Source organism: Cibotium barometz, chromosome 11 (assembly GCF_041138505.1).
Source record: "Cibotium barometz isolate CiBa-2024 chromosome 11, ASM4113850v1, whole genome shotgun sequence".
Classification (NCBI taxonomy): domain Eukaryota; kingdom Viridiplantae; phylum Streptophyta; class Polypodiopsida; order Cyatheales; family Cibotiaceae; genus Cibotium; species Cibotium barometz.
In genome coordinates this window covers 33,890,482-33,906,679 of record NC_141056.1, presented here as the reverse complement: position 1 = coordinate 33,906,679, position 16,198 = coordinate 33,890,482, and the positions used below count along the sequence as shown (strand labels likewise).

Sequence of the window (16,198 nt, the reverse complement as noted above, 5' to 3'; positions counted from 1 at the left end):
GAGCTCGATTACCCCTAAAGTATTCTTGGAGAGCCTTAGTAAGGTTGGTCACAGACATTTCGGATATCTTGGGCTCCTTGGCAATAGGTTTTACCGTCATTGGCTCGTGCCCAGATACTTGCGAACTAACGGATTTTGTCTCCGAAGACACCTTTTTACCTGCAATCATCAAGTTGTCTTCTAACTGGATTGCATTGGCAGTGACTGCTTCCCACGTTGTAAGACCTCTAATGACTAGGCCATTGTATATGTCCTCGTGGCGCAATCCTCGGATGAATCTATCGAGCAGCTGGTTATTATTGAAGCGCTCATCGGGAGTGCAGCGAGAATTTAGATGCTTCAATCGACTTATAAAGTTTCTCACTAGCTCCCCTTCCTCGCGTTCAGCTTTTTGGAGTTGAGATGCTACTCCCTAAAGCACACCCTCACGTATGTATTCTTTCAAGAACAATCTCTTGAGAGTGGGGTAGTGAGTGCGCTCTTCAACCCTTAAGGTTCGATACCAATCTCCGGCCTTCCCACTCAAGGTTAAGCCTAAGGCTTTACACTTATGCAGCTCATTGTGCTCTTCCAAGGAATCACACACGTGTTCGAAGACTTCAATGTGCTTCCTAACATCCTCGTTACCACTGAAGTTCTGAGTGAGCTTAGCCACTTGTACTGCCTTGCTTCTAGGTTCTCTCTCAGGCATGCCCCGCATGTTTTCCGCAATAGATCATCCGATCGTCTGAGCAAACGCTGCGAGATCACCTAGGTGAGCAGGCATAGCTGGTGGAGGCACTTCTGGGATCGCCTGGCTGATAGGAGTTGGCGTTGGTCTAGGTATGTTGGCGTAGGATATGATATGTGACTAGGCCTAGCTCCTCTTGGATAAGGGTTGTGATAAGGCGGTCGTGGAGCATACACCATTGGCATACTAAGAGGCATAGGAGCTACATGAGCATGAGTAGCGATAGGTACATATGGTCGATAGGCACTGGCACGCACTGTTGTATGTACTTTTCCACTAGGGAGTGGTGTCGTACTAACTACAGCGGTAACAGGTGCACTTTACGTTATGCTCATCATTGGGGTAGGCATTGTGGATTCCTTAATGAAAAGTTGAGCCAAGGTTGGAAAGCTAAAGTTACTGCTCGTGGGCTCAACCTGCATTGAGACTCCAGGCAAAACAACATATGAAGGGTCTATGGGACTCATCGCGAGGGAGTCTCCAATTGTGATAGGGTTGGTTGCTTGGCCTTGCCTGTATCCAAAAATCTCATAGGGCCAGTGGAACCTAAGTTCACTCCCCTATTCTGCCTCTCAATTTGGATAATTCTATGAATAACCTCACATATCATTTGTTGTTGCTCCTCTAGATCAGTGGCACTAGATGTAGATCGTAGGACTTCTAACCAACCTACATGGTATGTGTAGCCCGTGTATAGGTCAGTTAGAGTCTCTGTGTGTAGATCATATTTCCAATTTTCATTGAGAAATATCCCATCAAGACTTGGTGTGCCAAACGGTTCTCTTGAAGTGGACGCAATGTCACTTCTTATGGATTGGCTTCTAGGGACCTCTACTTAAGGAGGCGTGTGTCGGAAGGTGGTAGCTCAGTAGGACCCTCATTAAACGAAGTGGGTAGAATATCCACAGGACACTCTTTGGGAGGGTAGGGTCTACATGAGATGTGAATGGCGAATCCACTACCCCTCTTTCTTCATTTACTTCGCTTGTCGCATGTTCAGAGCGTGTAGCTCTACTAAAGGTCTCTATTAGACGACTAAACATGCTAGATCCGGGTTGTGGAGCCCCAACTGGCATGTTTTGGCTTGTCTCCTCAGGGTTCTTGGTAGGGTGCCCTTCCATGGCTTCTGAGTCAGAGGACGAGTCACTATCCACTATTCGTGGATCTTGGGTTGCACTCCCTTGGGTTCCAGCCCCGAAGGCCAAGATGCCAATGTGGAGGGATGGTGTGAGCCTGCGTAAACTGAAACGCTTTCTAGTGGCTCAGGCTCTAGTACCCGACCAAAGCGTAGATGCATGTGACGTGGGTACCCTACGGGCGTTGGTGACTACCTTTGAAGCCCACACAAGTGGTTTCTTAGGTGTTTCACACCCCGTTTTTACTTGTTTTTATATTGTTTTTAACCCGTTTCTAACCCCCTTACTTATGGTCGAACCTGAACTAGGGCATGTGATAGCTCAAAACGAGCGTATCGTTTAAAGGGTCCTAGCGTGCTTTACAGCAACATGTTCGCCTTTCCAGAGCTCCTGTGGTCCTCAAAACAGTCTGTTTCCTTGTGGGGGAAGGGGTGCATGCCTATTTGCTTGTGGAGGAAAGGGTGAAGGCTTTATCCCACATGCTCACTTTCACTCCTTGGGGAGTGGGCTACATATAAGGCTCAACTTCCCATAAGCTCTCACTTGAAAGAAAGCTATGGAGGCTCACTCTCCAATATATATATACCAAAAGATTGAGACCGGGGTCGGGTAGGGGTCAATTGGGGGTTTTTCTTTTAAAATTTTTTTTCTCCAAATAAAAAATCTTTCCTCTCCACATGTTTGGTTTTTTTCTTTAAAAATAAAATTTAATTAATTAATTAATTATTTATTTTTTAAAAATAATTTTTTCTTTTTTCTTTTTTTTTCTCCTTTTTTTTAGGATAGGTTTTCTAGGGTTTCTTTCCAGGGTTCAGCCTTGGCCGCGGCGCAGTTCTCGCACACAGCACAGGTCTGGGGATTCAGAAACCCCCCCTCACACGCAGAAAACCAGAGAACAGAACGCACGCGGAGCGGAAAAATAACAAAAGAAACGGAATTGCAGAAGACAAATTACAGAAACACGGAAACACCTCAACAACAACAAACACACAGTCGCCTTTCCTACAGTGTAAATTTCACTTCACGCAGCAGCCCAAGCTGCAAACTGGAGCTTGGTGCAGGGCATCTCCCCGGTAGGCGGCGCCAAAAATGTACGCTTTTGCCGCACGGGTCGTAGCTGGGGACTTGCCGAACACTATATGCGAGCCACGAATGGCTGCAAGCATACAACTAGGAAAGCAAGCTCAAACAGAATGCAAAGGTGTGTCACTCACTGCTCTAACCGCCGCCGTGAAGGATTCCCGCATCGCAGCAGGAGCGGAGGAGCCGCCGTCGCCGCTCTACCGCCTCGCTGCCGTGCCGCTACACAATGCTCGATCGCTCTCACACACTCTCTCTCTCTCTCACACACACACGCAGGAGAAGGAAACCAAGGAGATAAGGCAAGAGCACTCTTGTATTCAACACATGAGAATGAGAGTTTTAGGGTTACATTTGACTCTTATAGGTGACTCGGCCATTCACACATGGGCGTCCATACATGGCCGGCCGATCCTAACCCTTACCCTGCTGATATTCAAGATGCGCCTCTCATCGGCGATCACCCAATCCCTTTATCCTTAACATATGGTGCCGACAAGCCTGGCCCATGACTCAGAATATTTAAAATAATGACGTAAAACATAGTACGTCTCAATGTCCGTCATAGGTTAACATAGAGATACCAAGTTCATGGGCACTTTTTGGAGGACATTGTATGAGAACTTGGGGACTCAAATCACTCCTTCTACAGCCTATCACCCTCAAACGGATGGCAAACGGAGTGCACAAACAAATGGCTCGAAGTGTACTTGAGGCACTATTGTCATGATATGCAAGCATCATGGAATGAATGGCTTTACCTTGCTGAATTTTGTCATAATTCAAGCAAGCATTTGAGTATTGGGATGTCACCTTTCGAGGCTCTTTATGGGTATCAAGTGCATGTGCCATCTATTGCCTTCCATGAGGATAAAATGGTTAATCCTTTAGCCAAGGAAGAGTTGGAAAGGATGAGACAGCTTCTTCAATTATGCAAGGATAATATGAAGAAGGCACAAGAAGTCACGAAGGTAAATGCGGATGAGCATAGACGCAAAATGGAGTTCAAGAAAGGTGATTATGTGTTGCTCAAGCTTCCTAAGAGCCGTCACAATATTCTCAAAGGGTCTTCCAATTCCAAGTTGGCACATAGATACTACCCTATTTGGTAGTCAAGAAAGTGGGTGACTTGGCTTATAAGCTTGACCTACCTCCTTCTACAAGGATTCATAATGTGTTTCATGTATCCAACCTTAAGAGGTTTGTGGGCTCTCTTCCTCAAGAGATTGAAGAGTTACCACCGATGGATGAAGAAGGAGAGATTGAAGAGTTACCACCGATGGATGAAGAAGGAGAGATTATCTATGAGCCGGAGAAGATTGTGGACAAGAGGACAAGGGTTTTGAGGAACCAGAACATTGATGAATTCCTTGTGAAATGGAAGCGCTTGCCCATAGATAAGGCTACTTGGCAATCAATGGAGTATGTTCAACAACATGGTTTACTTGATGGAAGTATACCTTGATCAAGTGGCATGATTATTATGTGAAGAATGGGCATATCATGAGGTTTTATATGTGCTGTAATTTCTGGACAGCTTTGGTTGGATCTATTGTTGGGGTTATCAACCTACTCCAACACACTTGGAAGATCATTTGGTTCGATGACAAATATGTGGGACCCTTTTGGGTGCGGCTACGCATCATTTGTAGCTCATTTTTATGGAGGTTTCATGAAGAATTTCAAGGGAAGCTTCGCCGACAAAACAGGGTTGCCATAACAGTCCTACATGCTATTTTTGGAGAAGGAGTTTGCCTGCTTCACTACATTTGGTTTCCTATTCTAAATGTATTCGAGGCGCATTTTTGAAGACCTCTCTACTTCCCATGGGTTTACATTGAGTTTACGATTCAATTGTAAATATCTTGTATGATTTTGAGGACAAAATCTTTGGGAAGGGATGGTTTGTCATGAACCATAGAGCTTGATTTCCACATGTACATAGGGGTCCATGGGCAAAAGGAGATAGTGACTATAAATAGGGCTTGGGGTACTTTGGTAGCATCTTTTGACATCTTTTGACACTTTTACTAACTTTGGCCATCTTGTACCTTTGGGCTCCATCTATGGAGATTTGGCCTTCCATGGTCAAGTTCATGGCTAGCTTGAAAGCCATCCTCTTGGTGAGAGGTTAAACACACTTAGGCTATTTGTGCATCTTCTCTTGCTACATGCACTTATAGATTTTCTCTCTCTTGCATATTCATGTGATGAGCCATTTGATAACTAATCTCATGATTAATGGATGCTAGATTCTTGCTTTGATGTGTTTGATTCCATATTTTGCTCTAGATCCATTTCAGCGGATTCTCAATCCTCCTGTAAATGAGCTAATTTGATAGTAGCCCTCAGCCACCTTAACTTTCTTACCACAAAAGCCTAATCACCAAAGATACTCCAGCTTCCGATCCTCAGTGGGGGGCACCAAAAGAAATGTTAGGCAAAGCAAGGACTTGGAATTATAGTCTCATGAAACTAACCAAGCTACACAAGCATCTTTTAGAAGCACCAAGATACAAGTGTCCCATCCCAATCTCTGTACCTGTTTCCAAAAGACTCAGTCTGACATTTTCACATAGGCTAGCCGGGCGTCCACAAGCATGAACACTTCTCCTTCAACAAAACACCTCAACAACATCACCAAGAACATAAAAAACCTGCAAACAACCAGTGCTTGTCACCAGTTAATCTATTTGAGAGGGCTTATGTATTCATGGATAATTATATAGCTAACAAGCTTGGTGCTTCACTCTAGAGCATGCTCTTGAAAATGGTCCGCACAGGAAAATATTACCCCGTGGCATCATGGATAATTCCAAATATTGAAACTGGCATGAGTAGGAGAAGATCTTCTGCAATCTGAAAAGTTATGAAGCTTCCTTATCTCACCTAGTGCATAGACATAAAAGAAATCTTCTTTGCGGATACTCTCGCTGCTGTCAAATACTTCAATCCAGTATATATAAAATCCAATAGACAAGAAGATGAAGATGACAGAAGTGAAGATGGTGATAGACCATGCAGTCATGAAAATGTCCTTGATAACCATATTGTAGAGTTGGGGAGTCATGCCAATCCTATCATCATTGACGAGATGATGAGGAAACACACTCACAACAAGACTACAATACATCATATCTTTCTGACTTTCGAAATTGAAGTCTTTTTTTAAAATTCATATTTGTACATCTCGATTATAGTGGCTTGTCTTTGGTGATGTTTGTTTATTTTCAATAATATGTCTCAGGTTTGCTTTAATTATTGTTTCAGTATTAACTAAATTTATTTATTTCAATATTTTAGAAATTCATAAATTTGTGTATAGTCGAACCTTAATAAAGAAGTTGTGAATGCAAAATTTATTAGAGTCCCCTTGCAAACAAGCGGGACGGGACTCTAATTAAGTACACCAACAAAAAGTGTCAACATCCTAAGGCAACAGATATACAAGTTTTCTGCCACGCTCCTTTTCTGGGCTGTCCGTCCCGGGGTCTGAACAGGACCTAAATTTCTGAAGATGGCCCAGCTTTAGCTAAACCCAGTCTCGGATGCACACAAAAAGAGAAGACCTTGGCCTTCTGTGAAGCAAAATGGACGCCATCGCCATGCAACCACTCAGAGCACAAGGCCAACGAAATGGATTCTGATTCACTCATTGAGGGGAGATTTTATCATTGAACGATCACGATGACTTAGCGTGGGCCCACAATTCCATTTGAGATATTACACTCCATTGGTGAGCTCGCTACATTATACTCTGATATATATACTGTTTAGCAGTCTGCATTAACAGGTTTAACAACACATAATCATAATTAAAGGTTTTGTTTAACACTCACCTGCATCACCACAGCTTGTGCATCTTCATTATCCAGAGCAGCTTCTTTACCTTGAAGACAATCACATTAACAATACTACCTTGAGCTTACAGGAGCAAAAGAATGAGCCTCTATTCTACAGTTTTTCTCCTATTGCTATCCCTCTCAGCATTGCCCATTTTCTTCTCCTTGCCCTCCTCCATAGCTTCCCCTCCTCCTCATTGCTCGCCTTCTGACCTACGCTCCCTGCAAGCTTTCCAGAGCTCCATCTCCACCAGCCTCTCATGGCCAAACCACACCAATTGCTGCCTATGGCTTGGCATCCTCTGCAACTCCCATGGCCGTGTTGTCTCTGTGCATCTCCCCTCATTCGACCTGTTGGGCTCTGTCCCTTCTCCTCTTTTCCATCTCTCTGCCCTCCATAGCCTTAACCTCTCCAACAACTCTCTAAGCGGCTACATCCCGCCTAACATTGCAAATTTGTCCCGGCTCACCGTACTTGATCTCTCTCACAATCCCCTTCTCACTGGCCCTTTCCCCTCCCAACTGCCCCCCAAGCTGCAATACCTAGATCTCAGCCATTGCTCACTCCAGGGCTCCATCTTACAAAGCATCACCAATGCCTCCAGCATAAAGGAGCTCTACATCAATGACAACTTTTTCTCTTCCTTCACCTCTAATGGCATGGCTGGTATGGCAGCTCTGCTGACCCTTGATGCGTCTAGCAACCTCCTCAATGGCTTTATTCCACAGGTCTTGTTTAACTGCACCAATCTTCGCTCCCTTAACCTTGATGACAACCATGTGGGAGGTCTGATACCATCAGATCTTGGCAGGCTGAGCGATCTGGAGAGTTTACGACTACAGAAAAATCATTTTACAGGTTCTATTCCTCATGAAATAGGCAACTGCAAACAGTTAAGGCAGATTTGGCTAGATGACAACTCTCTCCATGGTTCTATTCCAGAGGTTCTAGGAGAGCTCTCTATGCTTACAGCTTTATCTCTTGCAAGCAACAGTCTGGAAGGGCCACTTCCTGAAGCAATTTTTCGATGTACTTTACTCTCTTTTCTCTCTCTCTCAGGGAATATGCTATCAGGGGACATACCTGCATCTCTGGGAAGCTTGCCATACTTGAAGGTCTTGCTTTTAGATAACAACAATTTTTCTGGTTGTATACCTTCCCAAATTGGATGTTTGAGGCAGCTTCAGGTTCTTGATGTCTCAAGAAACAGGTTGGAGGTTCCCATTCCAGCTGACATAGCAGGCATAATAAACCTCATAGGCTCGGGCCACACTCCACCTGACCGATTCCATGGGACTTGGAGAGCGTCCTTTTCCAAAAGATGGCTATGGTCAACCCACATTAGATCTGGTGAAACCTCTTGCAGTTGTTCATGTGATGCTGCGGAAAATCTGAGCCAGTCAACGTCCAAGGTTTGGCTATGGAGTATGGATAAGTTGTTGCGGTTTCTTGATATGAACAAGAAACCCTACCTTGGTTTATCAAACAATACGTTGCAAGACCCAGTTCGTCGTCACCGGTATCTACTCCAGAATCATGATGGGAATGGTGATGTTTCCAATAAAACAAGCCCAATTATAATAGGAGTTCTGGCTGGTGTGGGGGTTTTCTGCGGTACTTTGCTGCTAGTGTGCCTGGTGGTTTTATGCAGAGTGAAGCTTAAGCCATGGCATAAAAGGAGATTTGGGCAGCCAACGAAACTTCCCAGCTTGAGAAAATTCCGGCGTGAGAGTAGCAGAGTGTTTGATCCAACCTTGGCATCCATCAGCATGAGGGATCTTGTTAAGGCCACAGATGATTTTGACCATACCAGAGTAATTGGAGACGGGGGGTTTGGGCTGGTTTTCTGTGCAACATTGTCAGATGGGAGGACTGTGGCAGTGAAGAAGCTTGCGACCGATGGGATGCAAGGCAAGCGGGAGTTTGAGGCAGAGATGGAGACACTGGGAAGCATCAAGCACCAGAATCTGGTTGAGCTGTTGGCTTATTGCAAGGTGGGTGATGAGAGGGTTCTAGTGTATGAGTTTGTGGAGAATGGGAGCTTAGACACATGGCTACATGAGAGGGATGATGGACCCATGGTGTTGGATTGGAAGACAAGGCTGAGGATAGCACAAGGGGGGGCGAGGGGACTGGCTTATTTACACCATGACTGCAACCCACATGTGATTCATAGAGATATAAAGTCAAGCAACATACTATTGGGGAAGGATTTTGAGCCTCAGATTGCAGATTTCGGGTTGGCAAGGAACATGAGTCCATTGGTATCTCATGTGAGCACAGATGCTGCTGGCACATTGGGGTATATGGCTCCCGAGTACTCTGTGACACTCTGTGCAACTAAACAGGCTGATGTTTACAGCTTTGGTATGGTCATGCTAGAGCTTGCAAGCGGGAGGCGGCCGAATTTGCTCATGCAGGAGAAGAACTTCAGGACATTGGCCAAATGGGCCCGCCACATGCTTGCACTTGGTTACGAGATGGAGCTCCTAGACCCTGTCTTCAAGAAGAAACCCCCCTCTTCTGATCAAGTCCGTGCTTACTTCACAATCGCTTGTGATTGTGTTTGTGACCTCCCTTGTGATCGCCCAACAATGAAGGAAGCCTATGAGAAATTGTCTTTGATTGGCGTGGATCAAGTGTAGGTGTATCATGATTAATGTGTTCTATTATCTCAATAAGGATTGAAATCCAATGACATGCTTATTTTTTTTAATAGAACGCCATGTTTTTTAATGTAATTGTTAATTGTGTAATGGATTTGGATAGAAGGGGCATGCTTACTAATGACATGATCACATGTTCAATGGAGAAGATGCATGCTTTCTAATGGCTTGCATGAAAGAGCGAGCATATTTGAGAAGGTCCATGCATTCATAGCTGGGTACAACAAAGGATTATGTAGGATAAGGATAAGTTGTATCAATGTATAGAATAATTCTAATTAGTTATCATTGCTTTTGGATATTAGGAGAAGGTTTTTGTTTGTGTGAGACATTGCTAGATAGGGCTAACACCACTAGTCAAGTGTGACCTCCCTTGTGATCGCCCAACAATGAAGGAAGCCTATGAGAAATTGTCTTTGATTGGGGTGGATCAAGTGTAGGTGTATCATGATTAATGTGTTCTATTATTTCAATAAGGATTGAAATCCAATGACATGCTTATTTTTTTTTAATAGAACGCCATGTTTTTTAATGTAATTGTTAATTGCGTAATGGATTTGGATAGAAGGGGCATGCTTACTAATGACATGATAACATGTTCAATGGAGAAGATGCCTGCTTTCTAATGACTTGCATGAAAGAGCGAGCATATTTGAGAAGGTCCATGCATTCATAGTTGGGTACAACAAAGGATTATGTAGGATAAGGATAAGTTGTATCAATGTATAGAATAATTCTAATCAGTTATCATTGCTTTTGAATATTAGGAGAAGGTTTTTGTTTGTGTGAGACTTTGATAGATAGGGCTAACACCACTAGAATAATGTATAGAATAATTCTAATCAGTTATCATTGCTTTTGAATATTAGGAGAAGGCTTTTGTTTGTGTGAGACTTTGATAGATAGGGCTAACACCACTAGTCAAGTGCGATATTGACACTTTTTATTCAAGTGTGCATTAATTCATTGCTCGCTTTCAACGGGTACCGAATTTTACTGAGCTTGAACTTTAGCAAACAAAAGCCATCCTTCCGCAACTTCTTGTAGTGGCTTGTTGTGCAAAGTGTAGAGGTCAGATTTGGTGCCTGCAGGGAGGGACCATTGAGCTCCAGATGCGGCTTGATTTGGGTTTGAGCTTTGCTCATGGCCATCTCCACCGCGTTATAGACGAGCTTGAGGTCTAAAAGCTCGGGGGTCATGGACCGCACCACATCAGGAACAACCTTAGCAGCCTCCAATTGCTCCTTCACCACCATAGGAACTCCACATCCAGGAGTAGCCGACAAAGATAATGGAGGAGCCGGCAACTCAGCTACAGCTTGTAAAAAGCATATAGGTGCTACCTGAACTTTGATCTGTTAGGCTTCCTTCATGATACGATTCATGAATATACAAGAAAGCCAAATGGAGAGATAGTTGTAGTCCACATGGCCACCATGCCTTCGAAGAAAATCAAACTGAGTCTCAAACCTGATCAGCTTTAGTGATGGTGGAAGAGAGGGATGCATGCGTACCACATATACCTACACAAAAATCAAGTCTTTCTAATTATAGGAATAACCAAAATCAACTCTTTCTAATTATGTCTTCTATAAAAAAACGCACTCATAGAACCTTAGCTATCAGTCCTTAATGCACCTTAGAAAAAAGCTTTCCTCCTATGGTTCACAAGCTACAAATTAATTAAAGAAAAAAATATTTTTGGGTGCTTATTCATTGTGGTATCTAATATGTTGCAGGTAATATTTTCTAAAATTGGAATATTTGAAAGTTTCCATAATGAAAAACTCCTCAAATTTCAGAGCCTTAGATTATATTTAAAGGTACTTTTCAATTCCAAGAGTTGTAAGCTCTTTTATTAGTTGGCTGTTCGGAGAATTTTTTTCTACTAAAACTTAAGAGTCTTAAGGCCTTCACATATATGAGCACAAAATGTGAGGATTTTCCTTGAGTTTAAGGTTGGCAAAGAGATGGACAAGGGAGACTCCTATTCATGAGCTTGGACATGGAGATCTCCCTCAATTTTAGGAAAGTTTGCATTTTTTTCCAGAAAAAAGAGGCTCCCAGTGTGTGTAAATCCCCTTATATGAACTCCTCAAACTTTTCATAATAGGTTCCACGATGATATTTAACAAGCCTACAAGCCTTGGGTGCCTAGTTAACCACCACAATTTTAGTGTGTGTGAACACTTATGGCCTTTTATATAAGTCAGTTTCTCTCATAATGCAATATACTTCTCCCATTGTGCAATTGAGTCTTGCTCTTGCTATAACCCCTAAATCGTTTGCAAGCAATTGGTGGCATTATTATCATTCCAACAATATACTCTCCCATTACGCAATTGAGTCTTGCTCTTGCTAACCTAAACCTCTTGCTAATGTTTTTCTTAATTACATATACTAGTGAGCTTGTGTTAGGTGAGAGAAGGGATGAGGATCCATAGTGTTGCCCTTGCTAACCCAAACCTCTTGCTAATCTTCTTCTTGATTACATAGTAGTGAGCTTGTGCTAGGTGAGAAGAGGGATGAGGATTTGCAGTGTTGTGGCAATGCTCACGGGAGAAAGCGATGAAATGAGCTACCCAAGGAGGTGTGGAGCTCTTAGAGCATGGCTCGAGATTTGCCACCATAATGAAAGTTCCTCATAGTAGTATTGGAGTTGAGGCAAATTAATCCCTAAAGCCTATACATTTTTTGTGATGTTGTTCCTTTCCTTTTTTCTTAGCTTTTTTGTAGATCTATGCTTTACCTATTGTCCACACTCTTGAGTAGTGGATTTCCATGAAAAAGAAGTGGGTTTGATCAAAATTTCAGTGTGATCTGGTATGCTTTTGCTCTCTTTTTTTGTGTTTAAAAAAATGCCTTCTTTTAGCTTAATTTTTGGCTTACTTTGTTATTTTTTGCATATAGATTAGTTTTTTTTATGTTTATATAACATACACTTAGGTAATTCTAGCCTTTGATAATTGCATGTAGATTAAGTTTTTATGTTTATATAGCATGCATTTAGGTAATTTTTACCTTAGATTACATCAGTTGCATTAAAAAGTGCATTAACACGACATTTTATTGATCTTTAGTCCTCTTAGTGTTAGACATAAAGCTTAATTCCTTAATTTTTATATTACCCTCTCAGATGGAGTCTTGGAAATTCTCTCTAGGATGCTCACATTAAAGGGATCTCTCTCAATTTCAGCTCTAATGTTTTCCATTATGTCTGACCGAATGACAGTCAAGGAATTAATCAAGGGCCGCCTACTCAAAGCATCAACCACCTTGTTCTCCTTACCCTCAATATCTTTGATCTCAAAATCATACTCGCATAGGAGGTCCATTCGCCTCCTTTGCCTACTGTTCAACAAAGGTTGAGTGAATAGATATTTTAAACTTTCATGATCAGTCCAAAGTTCAAACTTGACACCAAGTAGGAAATGTCTCCGATGCTTAAGGGCATGAACAATTGTGGCTAACTCAAGGTCTTGGGTAGGATACTTCTCTTCATGGCTCCTAAGTTTCCTTGACTCATATTCTACTACTCATCCATCTTGAGAGAGAACACACCCAATTTGTGTTCCACTAGAATCACAAGTTCCTATAAAAGGTTTCCCCATTTCTGGTTTTTCAAAAGGCATGTAAATAAAATGCCTAAGATCAAATGGTGGGGGAGAATATTTCTCCAATGAGTTCAGCGATTTCTTGAGAAAGCAGGGAATCAAGAGGTAGTTTATATGCATGTACACTCCGCAACAACAGAATGGTGTTGCAGAAAGGAAAAATAGGCACATTGCAGAAGTGGCACGTGCCTTGATAGTTGAAAAGAATATGCCACATTACTTTTGGGCAGAAGCAATAGCAATTGTTGTGTACATTATGAACATGACACTCACTACAGCTGTTCATGGTATGACTCGTGAACAGAAGTTTACAGGCATAAGATCGGATGTGTCTCACTTGAAAGTGTTTGGGTGTAATTCATATGTACATGTTCTTGATGAAGTGAGAACAAAGTTGGATCCAAAGGCATAAGATCGGATGTGTCTCACTTGAAAGTGTTTGGGTGTAATTCATATGTACATGTTCTTGATGAAGTGAGATGAAGTGAGAACAAAGTTGGATCCAAAGGCAGAGAAATGCATCTTCATTGGTTATGCTATGGAGCAAAAAGGTTATAGATGCTATAACCCTACCACTCGTGAGATGCGAGTAAGCAGAGATGTTTTCTTTGATGAGATTAGTATCCGGTATGCACCAGTAGTGAAGGCTATTAACAGAAGATGCAGATGTAAGAAGCACTGATGTTGCACCACATGTAGCGAAGTAATCACAGGTGCTGAGAGGACCTGGGAAGTCCTTGAGCAATGGATCCAATGTTAGCCCATGGTGAGGCAAGTTGAGAAATGATGTAGGTACACATGTATCATGGAAAGGGAAGGAAAAGGTAGATCAACCTTTTGTGCCTGATCTGTCAGCATGTCACTCATATGTGGATGGTGACTTTAGTGGCTCTGAGCAGAGCCTTGATGAGGAGCTTGGCATTTTGTCTATGGTTACTCCTGGTGTAAGGAGAACTAGGACTATTTTGAGGACACATGGAAATGATCCAAGTGTACGCAGGTCTACGAGGGTTAGATACCCTGTTGACAAGTTGAGATATGATGGATATACATCCCATCGTTATACTTACATGGTAAAAGAAATATAAGAGGTTGAGCCCACTTGCTTTGAGTAGGAATTTGGAAATAAGAAATGGGAAGATGCCATGGATGAGGAGATGGCAGCATTGGATGCAAATGCAACATGGGAGTTAGTGCCTTTACCTAAGGAAAAGAAGGCAATTAGGTGTAAAAGGGTGTATAAAGTCAAGCACAATGCTGACGGTTCAGTGAGCAGGTACAAGGCAAGATTGGTTGCTAAGGGCTTTGCGTAGACTTATGGCAAAAGAAGGCAATTGGATGTAAGTGGGTGTATAAAGTCAAGCACAATGCTGACGGTTCAGTGAGCAGGTACAAGGCAAGATTGGTTGCTAAGGGCTATGCGCAGACTTATGGCATAGACTATGAGGTCACATTTAGCCCGGTTGCAAGAATGGCAACCGTGAGAGCTGTTGTTGCTATGGCTCCAGCAAAGGGTTGGTCTTTATATCAAATGGATGTAAAGAATGCTTTCTTGCATGGTGATTTGCAAGAATGAAGCCACCAGGTTATGAGAGTGATGCACATCCAGATTTTGTGTGCAGGTTACGCAAAGCCTTGTATGGCTTGAAGCAGGCACCCAGAGCATGGTCAAACAAGATCGGGGAGGAGTATCTTGTTACCATTGGATTTCAGATATCCAATGCAGATTTTTCACTATATGTGAAAAAGACAGATAGAGGGATCATGCTATTAGTCATCTATGTGGATGACTTGATTATCACTGGTGATAGTGATTTAGACATACATGATATCATAATGCTTTTGAAGCAGAAGTTTGAGATGAAGGATTTGAGTGAGCTGCGGTATTTCTTGGGCATAGAGGTAGTGAGATCACCTCATGGCATTTTGCTATTGTAGAGGCAGTATGGCTTGGACATGTTATCCAAGTATGGTATGACAGGCCGTAAGCCTATTTCAGTGCCATTGGAGAAGAACACAAAGATTTCCGTAGATACATGTGAGCTTTTGGAGGACCCCACTACATACAGGTGCATAGTGGATAGTTTGATCTACATGACCATTACAAGGCCAGACTTGAGCTATGCTATTGGACTTGTGAGTCAGTTTATGCAGGCCCCTAGGAAGCCACACTTGGATGTGGCTAGACGGATCCTCAGGTACATAAAGTCCACAGTTGGTTATGGACTTTTCTATGTGGCTGGTAGTACAGAGATACAGTTGCATGGGTACACAGATGCTGATTGGGCTGGTAGTGTTGCAAACAGTGTTGGTCATGAAACCACTCTCGGCTAGTTCAGGTGTGAACACAACTTACTCACGGGCACTTTTTTCCTGTGAGACTGGACAGGTTTTTTTCCCGTGTGAACACACTTATGTGTGTTGGGCACCTTGCCCTAGGCTACTTTGTGTACTCACATTGTACTTTCATATATTATATAGAGTATATCTTTTCCAGCACTCTCACGTTTCTCTGTGCTTGAGGTTGTGTGCATGTGTATGTGTGTGTAGGCTAGCTTCCCTCCTACCCAACATTGGTATCAGAGCTTGGCTAGGGTTAGCATTAGGGTTTGTTGCCCGCCATCAGATCTTGAGCCTATTGCACACATCTAGAATTAGGGTTTTGTTGCATTAGGGTTGGGGTTAGGGTTTTGCCTTCAGCCACCCTATCGCTGCCCTCAGCCGCCTCCTCTACACGCCGTCGTACGCCGTACTGTACGGCTCTTCCGTTGCCGCCGTACTGTACGGCGGCAATGGCTCTTCCATTGTTTGCCGCCGTACTGTACGGCTCTTCTGCTACCGCCGCCCTTGTGTGTTGCCATTGCCACCGCTCTTGTGTGCTGCCGTCGCCACCGCCCTTGTGCGCTGACGCCGTCCTCACTGACTGTACCACCATCGCCGTCGTCGTCGCCCCTGCCTGCCCCATATCTACTCCGCGCCCTGCAATGCTCCAGATCTGGCATCGCCCGTCCTCTGTGCCGCCACAGATCTGGGTGCCTTGTGCTAGCTGCAATAGTACCCACTGTGCCCGTACCTGCCTCGACGCCATCGTCGCCCTCAGCCGCCTGTGCGTTGCCGCATGCGCCTACT

The 16,198-nt window shown here is 43.3% G+C and overlaps 1 protein-coding gene across 1 annotated transcript; it reads left to right on the top strand.

Moving 5' to 3' along the window:
* Positions 1-6,446: 6,446 nt before the first annotated feature.
* On the top strand, positions 6,447-9,652 carry LOC147634089 (uncharacterized). Its single transcript, XM_086805194.1, has 2 exons — positions 6,447-6,682; positions 6,878-9,652. The coding sequence occupies exon 2, from the start codon at positions 6,888-6,890 to the stop codon at positions 9,432-9,434; it is 2,547 nt and encodes an 848-aa protein (XP_086661320.1). The 5' UTR covers positions 6,447-6,682; positions 6,878-6,887; the 3' UTR covers positions 9,435-9,652.
* The last annotated feature ends 6,546 nt before the right edge of the window (positions 9,653-16,198 follow it).